The following is a 21,780-nucleotide window of genomic DNA, read 5'->3' on the forward strand; positions in this document are numbered from 1 at the left end:
GAATTCACACTAATTGCCTTAGACTTAATTTGTCATCAAAGTAACCCATCACTGCCAAGCCCCCCCCTTTCAGTTTGAAGCATATATTCACAACGGTGGTGTGCATTTCAGTCCTTCTGAGATTTTAATTTTAGATGCCTCATTGGATTTCAAAACTAGGAGATTTCTCCTGTTTTACTCTACATCTTCCCATGTTTCATTTTGCTATAGGCACATATTGACACAAAGAGCGCCTCGCAGATGTTTGAGATGATCAAGAAGAGGTTGAAGCACACAGATGCGTATCCATATTTACTATCTGTACTCCAGCACTGCTTGCAAATGCCTTGTGAGTATATTTCTTCTCCCTATGGGTTATGCAGAATTCCCTGATTGGGAAGATTTTCTGAAAGACAGAGGTATGGCTTGTTGAATCCTTACCTATCTGGAGAGCTTTAGAACAGACTTCCTCAAACTTGGGCCTCCAGATGTTTTTGTCCTACAACTCCCATGATCCCTAGCTAGCAGGACCAGTGGTCAGGGATGATGGAAACTGTAGTCTCAAAACATCTGGAGAGCTGAGTTTGAGGAAGCTCGCTTTAGAGAATTGGGCTCCCCTATAGGGGAACTCTAGTCAATCCACTCTTTTTTTTCCTGAGCCCTACTTTCCATTGTGTTGTTTAGTGAGAAAACTAGCCAAGTTCATTCATATGAAAGTCTCTAATATGACCGTTGAAAATATTCTTGAAAGTAATTGAGGATTGGCTGGTGAAAGAAGCCAGATGAGTTACTCAGTATGAGTAAGCACTTAGTATACAGCAAGGGTGAGGAATCTCAAGCCTAGGGTCTGAATGAGACCCTCCAGGCCTCTCTGCCTGGTCCTTGGGACTTTCCTAAAGCCACACCCCTCACTAGACTTGCACTGCACTCTCTTTGAGTGCTTTTGTTTCACTGGAGCATCTCCTTGTGATAATACCTCTTGCATGCTTGCATGAGGGATTTCTCATATTTCTTCTTATTCTTCTTTGTTTCCACTTAAGGTTTCCAAACATGAAGCAGCCACTTCTTTAAAAAGGAGTAGATGGATGCTGTCCGCCTGGAAACCAAATCCTTCTTGATTAAATTATTGTTTATTAAGAAAGGCAAGAAAGGACATTTGTGCTCAGGGTCTGAGAAACAGGTGCCACATTTAATTGACACAGAATGAGGTTTTGGTTTTTTTTTAAAAAAAGAGAAAACTCTTGTTGCTTTTAAGTGGGAATTTCACAGAAAAGGCTCTGTTTTTGCTTGGCACCACATGGGAATGGATAAGTAGAAAGTTCCCATGCCTTAATTAGAAAATCAAATTAGTATTTTCTCTTTGAGGCATATGATACAAATGTGGGGTTTGAAAGACATCTGATTGAATATCCTAGTAACAGCAGATTAGTTGCTTCCAATCAGTACAGTTAGGCAAAGGCTTGCTGCAGGATCAATATCTTCCAGGAATATTTGGTCATCTTTTCCACTGAAGTAGAAATTTCTTTTCAGTAGCAAATATGAGATTCCTAATCCACTATAGCTGGTTTCAGAAATTAGGTTTGAACACAAGATAAAGGAGCTGGTGCAAAGTTCTCTTTCAAAGTGAATTCACAAAGTTCTATTTCAAAGTGAATTCATTGAAGCCCCAATGGATTTGATAGTACTTACTTTTGTGGAGATATAGTTAGGATTGCACTGTCACTTCCGTTGCTTCCTGATGATCACATCCAATGTGGCTCTAAAGGGAACTCACTAAAATAATGAATGATGAATGGCTGAAGTAACCACAATAGGAACCAAGTCATCAAAAAGGGCTCAGTCTTAGCATTCAATGGAAATTTGCAGGGATTTTCATCAAAGCCATTTTTCTAGATGCATCTCCTCACTGGCCTTTGTCGTTGCAGATAAACGAAATGGGGGGACATTTCAACAATGGCAGCTGTTAGACAGGATACTGCAGCAAATTGTTCTTCAGGATGAGCGAGGGGATGATCCTGATATAGCTCCTTTGGAGAACTTCAATGTCAAGAACATCATTAAAATGTAAGAAACATGCTAACTGCCAATAGCCAAATATTATGCAGCATGTTAAGGACAAGGCTTGCTTTTCCATGACATTTCATCAGCATGGGGATAGCTGTTCTTTGTGGATAAATGTCACCTTTTCATCTGGTACAATTTGCATTAACATTGAGAATGTTAATTTTGCCTTAGTAGGTTAGTAATAGTATTGAGACTGAATCCCACCAGAAATTAGCTGGTTTTTCCTATTCTCCTAGGAATATTTGTATTTAATTACTTGGGTATAGATCTAAGCTGATCTGGCTTTATCTCCATTCAGGTTGGTAAATGAGAATGAAGTGAAACAGTGGAGAGATCAGGCGGAGAAATTCCGAAAAGGTATGTGGCCGTCTTATACTCTGGATGATAGAGAGGGAATCTGATTGAACCACAGATCTCCAGGCAGTGGAGGGAATGATAGGGTTCTAGGGATTCATGATTGTGTAGGCCACTATTGTTCCCATTTTATAGATGTGAATTGTGGCTAAAGGATAGGTGACTTAACCCAGTTGCCTACTGGGTGAGCTAGCATTTGAATGCAAATCTGATTCCGACATTTTGATAAAGCTTCCAGTTTTTGGGATGCCTCCCCATTAGAAAACACCTGCTCATCAAAAACTATCCCTGCATCTGTATCATAGGTGGGTAACCTGTGGCCATCCAGATATTGTTCGACTCCAGTCAGAATAGCCAGTGGTCAGGGATGAGAGAAACTGTGATCCAACACCTGGAGAGCTACAAGTTACCTTCTATGATTATAAAGCCATTTATAATCATAGAATTGTAATGTTGGAAGGGACCCTCAGGATCATCTAATCCATGGATAGGTAAATTAAGGCCCAGGGGCCGGATCCGGCCCAATTGCCTTCTAAATCCGGCCTGCAGATGGTCCGGGAAACAGCGTGTTTTTACATGAGTAGAATGTGTCCTTTTATTTAAATTGCACCTCTGGGTTATTTGTGGGGCATAGGAATTCGTTCATATCCCCCCCCCAAAAAAGTCTGCCCCCCCCAACAAGGTCTGAGGGACAGTGGACTGGCCCCCTGCTGAAAAAGTTTGCTGACCCCTGATCTAATCTAACCACCTGCAATGCAGGAATACACAGCTCTTCCATACTGGAATCTGTTATCAGCACCACACTCTAACCAACTGAGCTATCAAGAATCAGCCTTTAGAATGTTTGGAAGTTTACAGTTATGTTTTTTACCCATTGTTCCCTTTATTCATGGCTTTTGACTGAGTAGATTGTCTGAAATCATTCATTGCACTTTGGTCTTCTTTCCTCTGCAGAGCATGCTGAGCTGATGAGTAGGCTAGAGAAGAAAGAAAGGGAATGTGAGATAAAGACCCAGGAGAAAGATGAAATGATGAAGACGCTGAATAAAATGAAGGACAAACTGCAAAAGGAATCTCTGGAGCTACGTCAAACCCGGGACCAAATGACCGACCTTGTAACACAACTCAATGAGTTCTCGGTAGGATACAGAGATTTTTCTTCTCCTTCCATAGCATGCAGAAACACAAAAAGAAAAGAGATACAGTGAAGTTCCAATTTTGTACACCTGCCCTTTTCTAAAGAGAAAGAAAAGTTTGCAAGTAGTTATACCCTTGCCGAAAGGTTCGTAAGGCCTCTGATAAAGAAAATAGACTCAGTAGCCACACATCAAATGCTTTCTGTTACTTTATTTTGCTCATTGCTTCGGTTTTAGTTTATTCCTTGTGGGATTATGCATGTGCTACGCTGTACCATAAGGTAAGTGCTGTGTAAAGTTGTAAGTAACCCCAACTCTCTCTGCCCATTGACTGAACATTGATCTGTCTTGGGGTGTCTCCAGCCTGCTCTAATGCATAGGTGGCTAACCTTTGCCCCTGCACCCACAAAAGCAGGATGGAACAGAACGGACTTTGCTAGGTGCCTGAATGATAACAGAGATGGTGCCAGAGAAATGGATATGAAGGGAGAGTTCCATACTTGGACACTACCATAAAAAGTCCCTCTCCCCAGCAGCCATAGAGCTGTGGCTGACATCCTGTTATATTTGCTGTTAGTCTGTGCTAGCTTTAAAGCCTGACCAAAAGTTCTGCAATGGACCATTTTTGAGGAACCTTGAGAAGTCGAAAGCACATCTTTGGGGGGGGGCAGCAGGGGAAATATAACAAAAACATTGCAGAGGTGAAGACCTTACCAGAAGAGTGTCAACAGAGGCTTCTGCCTTATGTTCTTTCAAAACTTGATTTGCGTCACCCATGTTCCCTCCCCTCCACTGATGCCTCCCTGAAGAGTGCTACATCTTGGGAGGCATTGTGGGGAGGATAAGGCCGCTGAGCTGCTATGCTCTGCCTCCATGGTCCAAGGCAGCAATGTTCCTGAAAACCAAGGGAGGGAGAGTTCTCTTGTCCTCAGGTCCCGCTTACAGGTGTCCCAGTGGGCGTCTGGTTGGCCACTGTGATAGCAAGTTGTTGAACTAGGTGGCCATCGGCATGATCCAGCACTGAGAAGCACTGACATTGTGGCAAACATAGATAGACAAAGGGGAAAAGATCTTGCCAAAATTCTTTCCTGCTGCCTTTGAAAATGCCAGAACTGCCCCTCTCTCACACAAAACATCTGACCTGAGAATGGACCTGTTTTTGATGCAACACCAATCAGAATGTTCTCTTCTTATTTTCAGCAAGGGGGCAGCATTTCCTTCCCTCCCCCTCCTCAGCTACCTCCTGGTGGCCCGTTTGCCTCTTCTCTACAAGCTCCGGAGGTTTTGCCGCCACCTCCGCCGCCACTTCCGTTCTCCAGCTGCCCCCCTCCGCCCGCTCCTCCTCCTCCCCCAGGAGGACCTCCTCCACCTCCCGGAGCACCACCTTTCTTTAACATGGGCATGCCTCCCCTTTCCTCCACCACCACCTTCAGTGGCACTGGGCCCAGTCTGAAGAAGAAATCAACCCCACAGCCGTCTCATCCACTGAAGTCCTTCAACTGGGCCAAGCTGAGTGAGGTAAGGGGAAGGAGAGCCATTCTGTGTGGATCTTGTGAATGTTGGTTAGGTTTACCAGATATTGTCTGGTTGTTGCTATTAAATTGGTTGCCTGAGAAGAAATTTCTAGCTGAATAACCTTCAGGAGCAAAATGTTGTGGGTGAGCGTACAGGCGCTCACTGAAAGACCTTGGCAATTGTATTCATTTTATATTTGGCATCTTTGGATTGCTCTACATTTTAAAAGAGGTGCTGATAGATTTTGGACTGAGTGACATTTGGACTCGACCTAGACACACACACATACATGCACACATGCCAGTCTGGAAGTAATAGTTCCGTTACAGGCGGAGTCTCACGTTCCAGCTGAGCTCATGATGGGCTTTGGTGCCGGCTCCACTCTTCCTTCCTTCCGGCAAGCAGACCCTTCTGAAGGTGAGAGCATAATAGTGAAAGCCTGGATGTATTTAAGCATGCCCAGGAACATCATTTCCTCACCAAGAGTTGATGAGATTTGGAGTCTCCCAATCAAATTCACTACGTTTGGTGGTTCTAGAAACTTAATCTTTCATACGGCTAACAAGAAAGAGAATACTCAAGTGCCCCAAGGTTTCAAAGGTTTCATTATTCGTGCCCTCTCTTTGAAAGGACCAAGTTGATTCAGTTGTGTGTGTGTGTGTGTGTGTGTGTGTGTGTGTGTGTGTGTGTGAAGTGCTGGATAGTTGCAGGGATTTCTAAGAAAAATGCAATATTGATGACAGCTTATGCATTATGTAATCATGCTTGAATACAATTGCCCTATTCTCTCCCAACCCTAGTAAAACTCTTCATATAGCACATCCTTCTGGAGGAGTCTCCAGACTAATTTTTGCATGGCACATTCATTCTGTCCAAGATCTGCAACCTCTCCCACCCCTATATTCCCTCCTACCCCTGTTTCTCTCTTGGCATTGTTGTTTTCTTTTTTTTAAAAATACAGATTGAACAGTGTCTGTGTTGAATTTGGGTGACTGCCTAGAAATCCACGCTCTTTTTTAGACTCCAAGTCACTCAGGACTCAACTCAGGCATTTGGAATGAGTGTCCTGGGACCTCTGGAATGCCACAAGAATTCCTTCCCCCCCCCCATGTCTTTTAAAATAAGATGAAGTGAAGTATTTGCTGCTCTGCCTGTGCTTGTCTGTCAGAGCCACGTGGGGCTGTGGGAGAGAATGTAAGACAGCGATTTATTTTCATTTTCAGAACACAGGACTTAGTGCTTCGAAGGAAAGATGTAACAACTACACAAACACACACACTTCTGGGAGGGAGAATAAAGTAGAGAGGGACACACAGGTGTTTCTCTTTAGCATGCAGCCACCACAGACTTATCCTCCCCTCTGGTTAAGAGTGGAGGCAGCTGTGCTAATAAATGGGGGCTTCAGAGGTGAATGCAAATACTATTTTGGGGCCTGCAAGAATAGTATTGGGAGGATATGATAAGCGTTTTCCATGATTAATATTTATGGTTAGTGAATGCTTTGCTGTTTCCAGAGGTGGCGGTTCTCTAGCGTTAACTAAAAAGCTATCGCATTCTATTCTTTGTGTTGTATTTTGTATAGGCCATGTGCTGTGGGGGGTGTTCATTTTTCATGTTGTGGGAGGGAATTTATTTCACTGCCCCATCTGAAGTGGTGCAGGGCTACAGCATCACATGACGCTGCCCTTCAACTCGAGCAGCTTGTTTTTCCCTTTAAAGTGGCGGGTTGATTTTAGTTTCAAAACTTAAGATTGTTTGATTGCTCTCTAGTAATGTTCTTATAAGAGGCCTCGAGACCCCACCACCACTACAGAGCAAAGAAGGCCATGTGAAAAATCCGTGATCAATTACTTTTTTTCCTCCTTGTACCCCTTACTCTTACCTAAGTCAGAACATACATAACACCCAGAGCTGTTCCTTACCAGGCGGCGGCGGAGGGGGGGAGGAGAGGACAATACTGTTGTTTTTCCTATTAGAGGCAGTTTGAGTGGGGGGAGGGGCAACTTAGATGGAGGAGAGAGTACTGAAGAAAGGGATAAGTAACCCTTCTCCTAGATCAGGGTTTCTCAAATGTGGGTCTTCAGCTGTTTTTAGACTACCATTCCTGTCATCCCTGACCACTAGTTGTGGTCCAAAAACAGCTGGAGACCCAAGTGTGGGAAATATTTTCTTAGATCTTCAGCTGTGAGCAATGGAGGGAGGGGGGGTTCTTTCTGCAGCTGCATTTCAGTCAAAGCAAAAAAGTAGGAAGATCCAACCATGGGGTTGTATTCTGTGTAGCACTACGGTGAGCATTATATTAGCACAAGGGATGCTCCTTGCACAACTGAGCATTCTCCCCTTCTCCTGCTCCTCATCCTGTACATCCCGTAAATCTGATCTGGGCTTCCCCCCAACTCTTCAGAACAGATTTAGGGATGGTGGTAGGCAAGAGGAGAGGGTAGGAAATTCTGTTGTGTCATTGCTCTTGCTCTAATGCAACTATTTAGTTGCATACTACCCACAAATCTGAAGCACAGCATGTAGTTTGGTCCTCACAAATATTAACTTAAACTCTGGTTCTTCAGCCTTTGGTCCACCAGCCCATCTTCTATAACCAGTAAAAATAAGAGAGTAGTGTCACACCAGCAGATGTCTATTCCAGTTCCTACTGGCTATTCCAAGGAATTAATTGAGCTTGTGCAGCCTAACAGGAACAATGATAACTGTTTGATGAGGAAATCAGGATTTCGCACTGGGAGGCCTAACTTTTTACAATGTAGGGTTGCAGGACTTTATTAGGGTCACTTTAACCAAGGAGGAAAATACAGCTGTATTGTTTATCTTAAAGATGTGGAAATGTTTTCCAGTTCTTGTTGTCAAGCTGTTCAATTTACATCACTCTTGGGCCGCAAGAGGAGGACTTCAAAAAGAGCTGGGGGGGGAGGATGCTTTGGTTTCCAGGGAGAAAACTGCAACAGCTCACTAATTTCCCTTGACACCCTTACTTTTGTTACATTAACTCAGTCAGAAACATTTGATACTGAACACATGGAAGCATTGCACTAACTTGCCTGTGGTTAACACCTTCTACGAAACGACTCTTTAGAAACCTTAATACCAGGAGCAGCCAACATGGAGCCTTGCAGACATTATTGAACACCAACTCATTTCAGCCCCGGCCAATGTGACTGATGGTCAAGAATGAGGGGAATTTTGCTGCAACCCCATGTGGAAGGTACCACATTGGCTACCCGGCCGCTTAAGAAATAGAACTGAAATTCTTCGGCGTTCTGGAATAATGTTTTGCTTGCTTCCCAGAAGGAAATGTAGGGCATACGTTTCAGCTCATAGACTCAATGACAAATAAAACCCCTAGGGTGCCCAAACTTTTTTCAAAGAGGGCCAGATTTGATGAAGTGAACATGCGTGAGGGCTGACCAAAGTTGTTGAGGTTTTTTTTAGGATTGAAGTTGAGCTTTTTTTTTACAAATATACTGCCACGGGGGCCTGATTAAATTGACCGGCAGGCCGCATTAGGCCCCTGAAATGGACTTTTGCCATGCCTGCCCTAGATGGATGAAATTTAGGAGACAAAGACACTTGAAACGAAGGGCCACAATGAAGAGCAAGGAAATAATGAATTAAAGCAATGCTTGTAGATAGCTGTGGGGACTTTGTGCACAATGAATATACCTGACGAATTCAGAGTTTGCAAGGATGAGGAAGTGAACAATTTATGCTGAAACTTGTACTGCCTTTTCAATGAAATAAGCATGTCCCATTTCCTAACAAGACCTCCCTTCAAAAGTTCACAGTAACCTGAAATGTGGCATTTACTTGGGTACAAGGGTATTCTGTTGAGGGAGGGGTCTTTGGCAGAGATGGTGAACCCTCCAGATGCCATTGGACTCTAGTTCCCATCAAGCGCAGCCAGCATGGCCAGTGCTTAGAAATGATGGGAAGAGTAGTCTCAACAACATCTGGAGAGCCACAGATTCCCCATTCCTTGTCTATGGTTTCGGCCAGGGAAATAGCCAGTTGCACTGTAAAAAAAGGAAAGACTTGGCAATGAGTCTCTTCTGCTGTCTATAGTCAGGCCAAAAATGAATGATAAATCACAGTCCTCAGCATGTTCTTTTGATCATGAACAGGCCTTGCACCCCCATGTTAAAAATTCATTCCATTTTCCTTGATTCTCTTTTCATGGCAAAACAGATATTAGTGCATTTAGAGCACCCAAGACTGCATGCTTGGGTTCGGGTTGATGATGCAGTTTGCTAACAAGAGGGCATAGAAACTAAACAATTTTGTAGGGAGGGATCCTGCTATGACCATTCTCTGTGCTTCCCTTATCTCTAGTTTCTCTCCCAGAGGACTGTACTTTATTTCAAGTATGTCAGTGCACAATGACATGAGGCAATGGGATTGTACAATGCATTCGAGAAACAAATCCTCTCTGCAGGGCCAGTTCCTTATAAAGATGTACTCTGGTTAATTGTGTGTGCTCCAAATACTTTTTGCTTTATGTCTTAGGCAATCTCTGGGGAGTCCTGGGAAATTTTCTTCACAGGTCTGATTTCTCATAATGGACTAAAACTTTTTGCATAGCAGAGAAGCCAGATAACTAATTCTCCAAGGTTCACATGGAATAAAAATATCTCATTAAGCGGGGAAATGGAATGATGCACAGATGAAGTAACTTTTTAAAAAAGAGCAAAAAGAACAAGAATTTGTTGTATTTTTATATTGCTGATTAGCGACCATAACTATGTTTCTGGAGCTAAGGGAATAATTTGTCATTAGGTGAATCTTTTGTTTCACTCGCAATACTCAGTCATTTTGACTGATGAAAAGCAGCTATAAATTTCTTAATCCATAACTGAGCAATGAAAATGCAGTGTAAGGAAGTTGTCTGTCCCAGCCGTCCATTTCCCCATGAGTAAAAAGGGTCAGCACGGGAATGGGAGGCTTCCCTCCACCAGGAAGTTTTACACAGGAAGGTCAAGCCAGGCAATAATAAAGAAATATAAATTTAGCCAATAATATCTGTTTATTTTTTCATTTGTACTACTCAAATGGTAAAAATGGGGTTTCCCCCCCTAAAATTGCTTCCCCAAAACTTGTTTAACTTGTTGCCTTATGCGACGGACCTTCCCTCGGACTCTCAAATTCCCCCTGTTGTCTTTTATTTCTCTGTGGTGACGATCGGGACTCTCTTAAACTCCCTTCTACACCAGACTCTTGAGGTCCTCCTAAAATAGGAATCTCCCCTTTCTCTAAGGGACTTTCAACAACAAGGGTACTCCTATCCAGCTAACGTGGCCAGTTTCAGGCTTGGCTCTGGGTTACTAGGAATAAAGCTCCAATCCATCACACCTTACTAAAGTAAGGGATAATTCCTTAAGTAAAGGCATAATTCGGGTTAGAATAATTTGGTCTGAGGCCTTGTCATTCACCCTGCCTCTTAGTGACATGCTATTCTACCCAATATTGAAAATAGGTTGGGCCAATTCTGGAAGGTTAAAGAACTATTTAGTGGAGGCAGCCAGAGAGAAAAAATGAAGTTTTGGTGACAGCAGTGGACGTAGCATGCTTTGTATGCCTCCCTTAACTCTCATGGTGGAGCCTCTGCTGTCTCATGAATATAAGCATTGCTCCCATGGAAAATTTAGTTTTCCAAAGTTTAGCTTTTGAGCTTCTTGCTCCATGAAGAAAATATTTAGGATTCTCCCAGAAAAACGAATGCACTTCTAAGTAGCTCCACGAATCTAGGGGCACACAGTCAACTATGGTCTTCTCAGCTTCTCAACTTCGGATAAGGACCAACACTTTTGATGAGTGTGAGCACTCATATCTTGATAGGTGTTGTGGGTACCAGCATAAAATGACTGTCATGGGCTGCAAAAAGAAAGAGGTTATGGTATTTCATACCAGCTAAAATAGCACTGATAGGGACTACAGCTTTGCTCAGCCACCTCAAGACAGTGCAAATGCACATTGCTGTGCTTTTTTTTTTTTTAAAAAAACACTTTTCTATTTCTTCAAAAAAACATTTTCCTTCCTTTAATCTTATTTCTTAAAAGGTTCTGCTTTTTTTTTTCCGCTCTGACCATCAACTTGTTTCCTGTGTTTCCTTTCTAGCATAACACATTTCTCTTGCTCTTTTTTAAGGCGGTGAGTGGGAAATGGAGGCTGTTCCTAATTAGTTCAATAATGAAGTGTTAATGCACTTTGTTGCGTGAGTGCACTTCAGGAACTTTCAGGCCAGGAGCCTTTGAGAGGTCTCTTTGGTAATCTTTTCTTTGGGACCATAAGACACCACATGCTGTGAAAATAATAATGGTTGCCAATGTGATTTCCTTGAGTCCCCCCCCCACCATGAACATTTCTGTGTTCTTTTTAAAGTCTCCAGTTCTTTAGCATAAAATCAACAATTTTACGTTAACAGTGCCTTTGTCCATTGATGTTGGGGACACTTTACAGTTAAACAAAAAAAAACTGCAATGAAATTCTTTTGCAAGCAGATTTTAGACTGCAAACCAAGAAGCAAGGCTCAGTGGCATCCAAACAAGTGTGGATTCATAAGGCACCTTTAAAAACAGGGCTTCCATATCCTGTCTTGTTTTGAAGCCATTAACCATAGTTTCTGGCTTCACAATGGGTGGGGTTCAACGTTGCACTATTACAGATGTCCCGTCTGCACAAGAATGTCAGCTTCCTAGACAGAACATACCAGTCTCCTCCCCTTGTGCTGTTCTGGGGGGGGGGGTGTTCTCCCGGCGGGGGGGGGGCACAGGTGGGGGGGAGGGAAGGGAAGTCCCATGGTGCAAGTTGGAAGCACAGGGCACCTGCTGATCGAGTTCAGTAGGCGAAACCCGCCCAGTGCAATGGGAAGCTATGGTTAAATGATAGATCCTGGCTTGTTTTGCTACTTACAGGAAATAGCTGTGTGCAGATGAAGAGAGCTTGAGCATTAAGCCACTATTTCTGGTTTAGTGTTACATGTTACAATGTTAACTGTAGTTAAAGGGATTGGGGGAAGACTACATAATGATAGTCTTCTGATTCTTCTGTAGTGCACAATTTCCCTCTGCCTTTTCCCTGCTGACCTTAACTAGGGCTTGACCATAATAATTCTCTCTCTCTCTCTCTCTCTCTCTCTCTCACACACACACACACACACACACACAGCTACAAGCCTGCATAGTTATTTGTTCCCTGAATGTTTCTGTATCTCTTTGGACTGTAGGAGAAGATACATGGCACAATCTGGCATGAAATTGATGATTTAAGGGCTTTCAAGATGCTGGACTTGGAGGATTTTGAAAAAATGTTCTCCGCTTATCAGAGACACCAGGTAAGGAGTTTTCCTGTCATTCCTTTCACTCTAAACCCTAAGCTTCCTGGGCTTCTTTGCAGAAATAGTTTCCAGGACTGGGTGCCCCAATGGAGAGGAGCAAGCAGTGGGGCTGTTTTCTCATATATTTCAAAGTAAGCAAGGCCAGCTGCAGGTAGGAAGGGGGCAGGACTGAGCAAAGGTCCCTTCAGTTGGCTCCCTCCTCCATCAGTGAGTTCTGTTGGGCACACCTAGTGTGCTGCAGGGGCACTGGGGCATCATGAGAGATGGGCCCTCAACCAAGCCATCTGGTTTTGCTTGGAGCAGCAGGCTGAGAAATAATGGCCCAGAGGTGACATTGGCAGTGGTCTACATGACAGTGGCTCAGCAGCTTCCCAGGGATGCTAGATGTTGAACTACTATCACTCCTGACCATTGGCTGGGGCTGATAGGAGTTGAACAGCATATGGAGAGATCCAGGTTGACTACACCTGCTTTAAACTCTGCAGTTGCATCTAACCTTAGTGCAAAATAAAGGATCAATCAATCAAGCAAGCAAGCAAGCAAGCAGTTATTTGAACCTGTAGCATGTTTGGGGTTCTTATTGTTCTCTCATACTTGATCTTTTTATTCAGTGCTACTGATTTTGTGTTTTCTTTTTTTCTGTTAATGCATTAGCCCTTGCAACCCTACTCCTCTTGAATAAAACGTTCTGAGCAATTAGAGCTTTCAGTGGCGAGATTGGATTAGTTTGGCTTGGGGGGGGGGTGCCACTTCACTTATTTCCCCCTTTCTTTTTCTTTCCAACAAATGAGTTACAGATTATAACATTAGCAATGTCATTTTATCAGCAGCTGTTTATTAGCATTTCTGTCTCCTTTTCTTGGAAAGCAAGTCACCTGCATTATGTCTGCCTCTGATGAATGAAATTCAGCTAGAACAGTACCATGGGGTTTTGCCCTCCCCCCCTTCCTGCCTGCTTCCCAAATTCTTTCCTAACTATTGGAATGTATTCTGAAAACATGGTCTTTTCCAGTTGTCTTGAAAAACAGCCTGCTGTTGTTAAAATGATAGCCCAAAGGTGCTTTGTAACCTAAATAACTCCTATCCAATAATATAAAGTGGTGGACCCTATTATAGGCACCCCACCCCCCCTTTTAGTGCGGTATCACAGACAACATACAAAAAGAGCTATTTCTAATTTTAAATCCTCTGACATTATATCCTGTTCCAGCTATTACGACATGGAACCAATGGAAGCTATTAGCGAATAAATCCATAAACTTCCCTGACTACAACACCTCCTAGTCCCCCCTGGATTTGGGCCATTTTATTTGTGTGAATCTCTGCAAAATGCACTTTTTAGAGCACAAAGAAAGTTGTGAAGATTTGGCGGGTCATTTCTGAATTAACATGGAAACTTCAGTTTCCATTCTGCCTTGGGTTTCCCTGTTTTCTAACTGGCACAGCTCCTGCCAGTCAGTACTACTTCCCACCGACAGCACACAGTCTGCTCTGTCTCTAGGCGCCACTTGAGATTAATCCCTAGCCCCCTTGGCCAGCAGTTCATGAGTGTCTTGCTGCTCAGTTTAGAAGGGGCCAGGCCTTTGCAAGCGTTCCAACTGGCTGTGTGCAAAGGCTCACTTTTTTGCAGGCACTGGATTTGAATGCTCACAAAAAAGCTCAAAGGATTCTCGCAAATGTGCCCTTCGTTATCTCACCTTTTCCTGCCCAGAAACCTACCTTTGGACAGGATAGGGCAAGGCTGTAGAGGCGGTTGGGTGAACCCCAGGCCCTGGCAGGGTATCTCATCTCACTGGAAGCTGGGGCTATATGTCCCAAAATCCTTGACAGAAATGTTGTGTAGACTTGTGGTTCCAATTACAGTCCTCTGTTGGGGCCTGGAGAACATCTGCTACCACCTCCTTTCCATACCCTGAGATACTTTTCTGGGCCTTTGGTAAAGGAAAGACAGTAGAGGCATGCAAATATTACAATGATCACAGCTCTTAAGACTGCAGTTTAAGATCCTGGCTTGTTCCAAACCTGGAAGCTTCCTGCTTTGAATGTAGTGGGGTGGGTGGTTATGTGAAGACATCCTAGTTTGTCATGGTGGGGCATTGCAGGGGCAAAAATCTTGTGGATATCTCTGCTTATTAAACTTACTTAGACTGAATTTGTGACTTTTAAACTATAAACAAATGCATCCAAATTCAAACGTCAAAGCAAATCCTAGTTCTTTTGTTCTTGAGAGAGAGCATGAATGAGGTATTTCTTTCTTCAATGCAATTAATATGGTATTAATATGTCTCTTCCTGCTTTCCTTTATATTAAACTGCTCCTTCATTCTTTGAAAAGGCAAAGGTCTGTTCTCCCCTCCCTAGAATTGTATCTGCTGCTAGTTATAGAAGGATGAGACAATATTACTCAAATGCTTAGTTTTGAGTAGAATTTACTTTGAACTCCCTGACTAATCCTTGTTAGGGTATTCAGTGCATTCATTCCCTGCCTTAAAATATTGGTTATATGGCTGTTGCAGAAAGGAGTTCAGAGACTTAGACTGCAGTCCTTCAACTCAATAGGACCAGCTGTTCTGAGCAGATGTGCAAAGGATTGCACCGATAATCACTGTCTGCAGTATTTTTGCACAAAATATACAAGCTCACTGCTTATGTACATGCCGAGAGAAGAACAGACCCGGATGTGTTTCCTCTTTGGTTCTTTTCATAAAAAACAAACAAAAAAAACCGAGTCATTTTGCTGGCATAGCATTTTAATCTCTTAGGAAACCAAATACTGTTGCTTTGGTAAACTCTGTGCCTTTTTTTGCTGTGGCTAACTGTTGGCATGTTTCCTTCTCTGTTCTCTTCGAATCCTGCCTGAGTAGGACCTGCTAACTAACCCTCCTTCTTCCTGTAAGCAGGTGAGTACTACTGCCTGTCCTCTGTCTGACTTTCAGAGTTCTATTCCACTGTTTACATTAGGAGACTCAGCAGAAGCAGCTGCACGACCACACTGTTTACTGCATGAGAAACCCTTCACTTTTATTTGCACTTTAGCAGGTGGAGAGGAGATAGTAAGGATTTCCTTGCATGAATTTCAAGGGAGGGAGGGAGCATGGAAAACCACTGTCCTTTTCATGTCTCTTGTTCCATTCCAAAGAACCTGCCCGGTGTTTTCCTCTTTGGGCAGAAGCGGAGAAATTTTATTCAATGTTCACTATTTATTTATAATCCACAACTGGTACCTGATTTAGCATTGCTTGGTTGTTGTTGTTTTGACACATTGTGTTTCTTGGGATGCCAAGGCATGCACTGCACCATAATGCATGTGGGGCTTTTCCTTAGTTCTTTTTTTTTAAAAAAAATATTGTGCTATAAAATTAATTGTCCTATAAAACTTTAATTCAACCTGCACAGGCAATCTTGTTTACAGTGCTGGGAAAGAGAGGAGAGACAGACCTACTTTTAACATCTAGACATATGCACACACCCAAACGCACACACAATCCTCTGTGTTTGTAAATGTACCATAATCTGCAAGTAAATGTTTCTGGTTTATCTGGTGAACTAGGACAGAGAAATCTACCCTAGGCTTCCTTAATCTCCCCTTTCATTACAATCCTGCATCTCAGATGGATTTCCACGCAAGTTCAACTCTTTGGGCTTGCAACACTGGTTAGATAATGGCACTTCTGCACTGGCAGGGGAAAAAAGGAAGGAGGAGGAAGAATATATGGCACTGATTTTCATGGTTTTTAAAAAACTATTTATAGAAGGAAATGGGATCAACCGAAGATTTGTACCTGTCCACCCGAAAGGTCAAAGAGCTTTCTGTGATCGATGGCCGGAGAGCACAGAACTGTGTCATCCTCCTTTCCAAGTAAGTTTGCTTGAACCCAAACTTATTTGGGATTTGCTTTCTGGTTAGGGATATAAGAAGGCATCATTTTTCATTTCACCTTATATTTGTCACATGAAGCGCTGTTTCTGTTCCACTGCAGTTCATCTTCTGCAATGCATTTGCATTTGTTTACATTATTTGCCTTATTTTCCACCGTGGTGAAATTCCATAAGTTACGTTGTCATTACATTATTCCATCCCATTTATTTAAGTGCAAAGGAAACAGTATGCAAATGATAGGAACACAATCAATTGCATCTAACTTGCAGGCTGAGAGCAGCAGCAATAGCAAATGCCAATAATATTTGCTGGATTAATTTCTGTTCTGGACATGGGTTAAACAAGTGAACACTGGTAATTTCTATTACCATTTTCATTGGAATTATCTGACATCACTATTTCTGATGAAATTGTCATGATGCAAATCATGTTTTTAAAATTATTTTACTGTTTACTTGGTTTTGTATTGTAAGATGGCCAATAATATATTTGAAGGGCGGTATATAAATTTCTATAATGACATAAACAAATAGGATTGTAAGCTCATTAATTAGTTTATGCATTGCGGTCTAGCATATTTTTTTATTTTAATTTTACTTCTAGTGCTTATATTCCTCATTGCTGTATGCCCTAAGATACTATAAGTTGCTTGCATTAAATCCCTTTTAAGCAAATGCTTCCAGTATAAAGTGTCATGGTCATTAAAAAAGAGAGGAAATGACAGTTTGATATATTAAGTACAATAGTTTCTCAGTCATTTTTTCACTTCTTTATAAATAAGTGTTTTAACTATTAACATTATTTTTTAGCCCTTTGCAATATAATCACATTTGCAAGTATAATAATATGCAAATACTTTATTTGCATAAGAACTAGTGTGCAAACAGATTGGCATTTTTGGCATGTGTTTGAAAGTAGCTGTCCCCTTGTGCTTGGCTGCAGCATGGAAGCGAAGGACAGAATTGTTTGGTTGTGGAGGTGAGACTGCCATTTCTATTTTTAGGAAGTTTGCGACTAATTAGTAGAGATGTCATGACTGCGTGGGAACCTAGGTAGCTGCCTTTTGCTGGAGTCATGACTTTTGCCACATCTAGCCTTGTATTGTCAACACTGACTGGCAGCAGCAGGCAGGCAGAGAATCTTTCCCAGCCCTACCTGGAGATTGATCCTGGGTCCTTCTGCAGGCACTGAGCTCCAGCCCTCGCATCTGAAGCAAAGCAAAATCACCAGTGCAAAAAATAACAAATTTATCTAACTTCAAGGGTTGCACCTGGCTAAGTTGCACTCGAAGTTAGACCCTGTGAAATCATAGGTAACTTAAGTTACCCATGGCTACCTTAACTCTCCAGGAAAGTTTGCCTGGCACCTTCACTATACACCTTTAGGCGCCAGGCAAAAACGTTCCTTTTCAACCAGGCCTTTGGTTGATTCAATTTACATCCTGTCAAAGGGTTGTCGTGGCTACTCTAGAGTAACTCCGCACGAGTCCAGTTTGTCTTTCAAGACGTTTATTGTGCTAATTATTTACAGTGTAGAGACAGCTTAAAACATGACCTCTCATCCTGAATCAGAGTCCGGCAATGGCGTACATCTGTTCCTACGCCAGCAAAGTAGTCTGGGCACCCCAAAACGCCGCCCCCTTGACCTGCGTTGCAGCACTCTCCTTACTTCTGGCGCCGGAAGGAGTGATGCCCTTTCAGCTTCCTCCCTCAGCAGTCAGTTCCCTGGCTCTGCAGCATCCCTAAGCGTCTGCCTGCATCCCTCTGCTCCGAGCTTTCCCATTGTTCCTCCCTCTGATTTCTCTCCTCCTCCTCCTCCTCCTCCTCCAAGTCTCCCCTCCCCCTCTGACTGCTTCAGAACCACTGGAGCTCTCTGTACTTGATGAGGTGGACGTTAGGATGGTGGGGGCTGGCTCCCTGTAGGGAGTCCCCCTTACACATCCTATGCCCTTTTAAAGTGTGTTCTTTGGGGGGGGTATTGGGTTGTTATTTCATATTTGTTGGGTGTTTTGTGATTTTATGTCTTGATTTTAATCTGTGAACCACCCTGAGACCCCCAGGTACAGGGTGGTATATAAATTCAATAAAGAATAATAACTCCATTTCTTTTAATGGGTCTCCTCTGAGCAGGTAGTGTTACTGTGTATCTGGACCTAACAGAAGTCCCTTATTTCCAGTTACTACTGCTACTAGTTTTAGAGGCTGAGGAAAAGAGGCTTTTTGAGAGGGCTTTTGAGAGGACCATACTGTTAGTCTGTGGCCAAATTGGAATAATGCAAACAAAACAAAACAAAACAAAAACTTAGCAGCCCTGCCTAGAGGCTGGATCTCCTTCTTCTCTGAATCACTGCCTGCCCAGCATGTTAGCAAGGACCATTTGACTGACATTAACAACAGCGTAGGTGCTTCAAAGATTGCAAGAAGAGCACTTGGTCTCACAATATATAATTCCGACAGAGGGGAGACAACAGAGATTGCTAGGTGGAATGGTGGCAAACTGGAAAAGAATGTTTCTGATTTAGGATTAGAAGAGGTGTTTTTAGGAGGGCTTTGGCAGAAGAAAGAGTTTTCATTCAATATATCTTCAGGGAGGTATTCGTCTTAGAGTGCAACTGTGTTGACTTTTAAATCCCCTCTCCTGAAGGCACTTGTTCCACATTATCATTTAATCCCCCTGGCAGAAGGCAGCTACACTGTTACTTGCAAGTTTATTACTCGGAATCCAAATAATCACATTTGTTGAGCCTGTAGCATAACTGGAAGATATCTTGGTAAATCCTTCCACACTTGAACACAACTGATCCATAAACCATTATCTGGATTCATCTGGATTCTCATTTAATCTGAATTGGGAGCTTGTTTTTGGCAGCGGGCATCTCTTGCGCCACTCCCTTAACCTCAGCATCTTGTTCCGTGTTTCAACTAAGGCCTGATTAAATACATTTTAAAATGGGATGTAGGCAACAGTGTAAAGGGATTTTGTCACTCAGTCTCTTGGCTCTTCTGGCTTCTTCCTTGTCTCCTTCTGTGGACTAGTAGTAAGGCTTCAGAACGTGAGCCTGGAGGGAGGACGGTGTCCCTACCTGCCGTTCCCCCAGGCCTCCCATGGAGTGCTTGGCAGGACGGCACTTTTGAACACTGTGAAAATGCAAATGTGTACATTGAGAGCACCACATTACATCCCGAGCACCATCCCCTTCTTTCAGGTGCCCCCTCTCTCTCTTTAAACAGCTGCTTTCAATTGGCTGTAAACTTTGCATATATCTTTGCAGTTTATTCCCCTTCTGTTTACACAGTGCTGCCATGCCCTTTAAAGTAAAATGGCTGCACAGAGGGTTCCCCTGCACACACACACACTAATTGAAATGTTTTCGTTTCACTAACACTGTCTTCTGAAGGGTCAGGCGGGGCTCGTGTTTCATAGGACCTAAGAAAGCGAAAGATGGCTGGTGTGGGAAATAATCATGTCTCCTTTCTCCCCACCTTCCCTTTTAACAAAACTGGGGAAGAAGGTATCAATCAGAGCAGATGAAAATGGGGTTCTTTGCTGGCCTGTGTTGGTGCGGAGTGGAATTTGTAGCTCTATTTCAGAGTCATTTTTCTCCTCCTCAACACTAGGCCTTTTCCAGTAGTTGAAAAGTAATGCAGCACTGCATGTCATGTCATTTTGCTCTTAAGTGTGTGTTTCTCTCATGCATATAGTGAAATTCTCTTTCATGGGTACGTATGCAATATTCAATAGACCTTTGCGTATGATGTTCTTGTGCCAATTAATATAAAGATTGTGGGCTGTATCCGGTCATATTTCTTTGCTGGCAAAAGCTTCCTTGATCCAGCAGGCTTCTTTTTCATTGACCTTCTTCCCTTTGTAACCTTGTGTGCCCCTTCGCCAAATCTGCTACAGAGGGGTAGCGGTCCCTTTGGAACCCAGGCCTGAGGTTCCCCTGAGCTAGAAGGCTTGGTGACATGAATCAGTATAAGGCAGCTTTCCAAGCCTGTGGGAATGGGAGAACTAAGGGAATGATAGATGAGATAAGCTTGCAGTTCCATGGGAGCAATATACCGGCAGACAATGAGAATGACCGTGCAGTCTTTTGGTTTGAAATGCAATGGACCTTGAATCTATTCAGCTTTATAGAATGGAGTCCTTGGTGTGACTGAGAAAGACTAGACCTCCTTAAATCTGGAGCAAGCCAGATTTCAGCCCTTTTCAGGAGCCATTTGTTGCCTTGCCTTTGGAGACACACACACACACACACACACACACACACAAACACGTGTTTTCATTTTCTGCATCAGAATTTAGGCTATCATGGAAACCCCTCTTCCCGAGGGGAAGTGTAAAGGAAGATTGCATGTATGGTGCACACTGCTTGCAAGGCTCAAGGCCACGAACCTCTCAGAGGGTTTTTCTTTCATTCATTTTTTTTAAAAAAGCTAGCTTCTTTGATGGATGACCTTACCTCCATTTCAGTACATTGTAAGCTCTCTAGTTAAATCAAGCAGGCCATGTGAAGCTATCCTGCCTTAAATCTCTATCAGCAGGCTTTGTGCTCAGCTTAGCTCTCCATATATCACAAGGCCTTGTGTGGACTCATGTTTTCCCCACCCCCACCCATTTTCCCTGCAGTTTAAAATATTGTCCAAAGCCAGCCTTAACCCAACCTGATGCCTTTCAGATGTTTTGGACTCCCGGTTCCTATCATCTCCTGCCAAGTATGGCCAGAGTTTGCAGTCCAAAACATCTGGAGGGCACCAGGCTGGGGAAGGCTGATCAAAGCTATGCCACCTGAGGCTTAAAATGCACTTTAGCATCTCCCATCCTATTTGTATTGATGTCAGTGGCGATGCGGGAAATAAAGTAGATAAGAAATATTTGTAATACAAACAAGCCTTCTGGCCAGGGTAAGATTGATACTCACATTACAACCCCAGTTGATGGAAGTACTTCTTTAAACTATAGGTCTGAAAAGCACCTTGCCTCTCCGGTGCTGAAGCATACAAATCCTCTTTAAAAACTGCCAACAACCAATATATACCCCCTCACTTCCTAGCAGTAGCTTCCTTGTAGTAAGGCTGCTCCATGGTGCAATGAACAGATGTTGCCTAGTTTCCTAGATGAGGCTGCTGCTGCTTTATGACTAATGTTAAGGCCCAGGATTTCTCTGTCATCTGGAAAGTCAAGCACTGGGGCTTTTTTTCCTTTTACCAAACAGGCATAAATACAGAGGGGCCAAAGACCCAGGTATTAAGCCTCAATGGCATATTGTCCTTTTTCTGAAACCTTGTATTCTTGTCTCTCTGACCCTCTGCTTAGTCATCCATAAGTGGTCTGAAACAAGGAAGTGTTTAACAGAAGGCGATAGTGAAGTTTTTTTGTTGAATAGCTATGATATGATTCATATCATACTTGCCCCTTGGACACTTCGGTCCCCTTTCTGCAATCTGTCAACTTCTGGCTACAAGCCTGCTGTTTTCTGTAAGATGAGCTGAGCTATATCAAATTGGGAAC

The 21,780-nt window shown here is 43.0% G+C and overlaps 1 protein-coding gene across 7 annotated transcripts in view; it reads left to right on the forward strand.

Annotated features, from left to right (window-relative positions):
• DAAM2 (dishevelled associated activator of morphogenesis 2) overlaps positions 1-21,780 on the forward strand; it is a 212,942-nt gene that overhangs the window by 154,416 nt on the left and 36,746 nt on the right. For 4 of the 7 annotated variants that reach the window (XM_035108128.3, XM_088666584.1, XM_035108129.3 and 1 more), the window contains 8 exons: positions 211-328; positions 1,905-2,043; positions 2,342-2,400; positions 3,352-3,536; positions 4,734-5,051; positions 12,280-12,387; positions 15,254-15,289; positions 16,142-16,248. In XM_035108128.3, coding sequence (XP_034964019.1) covers positions 211-328; positions 1,905-2,043; positions 2,342-2,400; positions 3,352-3,536; positions 4,734-5,051; positions 12,280-12,387; positions 15,254-15,289; positions 16,142-16,248 — 1,070 coding nt within the window. The remainder of the gene's footprint in view (positions 1-210; positions 329-1,904; positions 2,044-2,341; positions 2,401-3,351; positions 3,537-4,733; positions 5,052-12,279; positions 12,388-15,253; positions 15,290-16,141; positions 16,249-21,780) is intronic. The other 3 variants (XM_088666585.1, XM_088666586.1, XM_035108131.3) reach the window with 1 other exon arrangement.

This window comes from Zootoca vivipara, chromosome 3 (genome assembly GCF_965207765.1).
Source record: "Zootoca vivipara chromosome 3, rZooViv2.hap1.1, whole genome shotgun sequence".
Taxonomy (NCBI): Eukaryota; Metazoa; Chordata; class Lepidosauria; order Squamata; family Lacertidae; genus Zootoca; species Zootoca vivipara.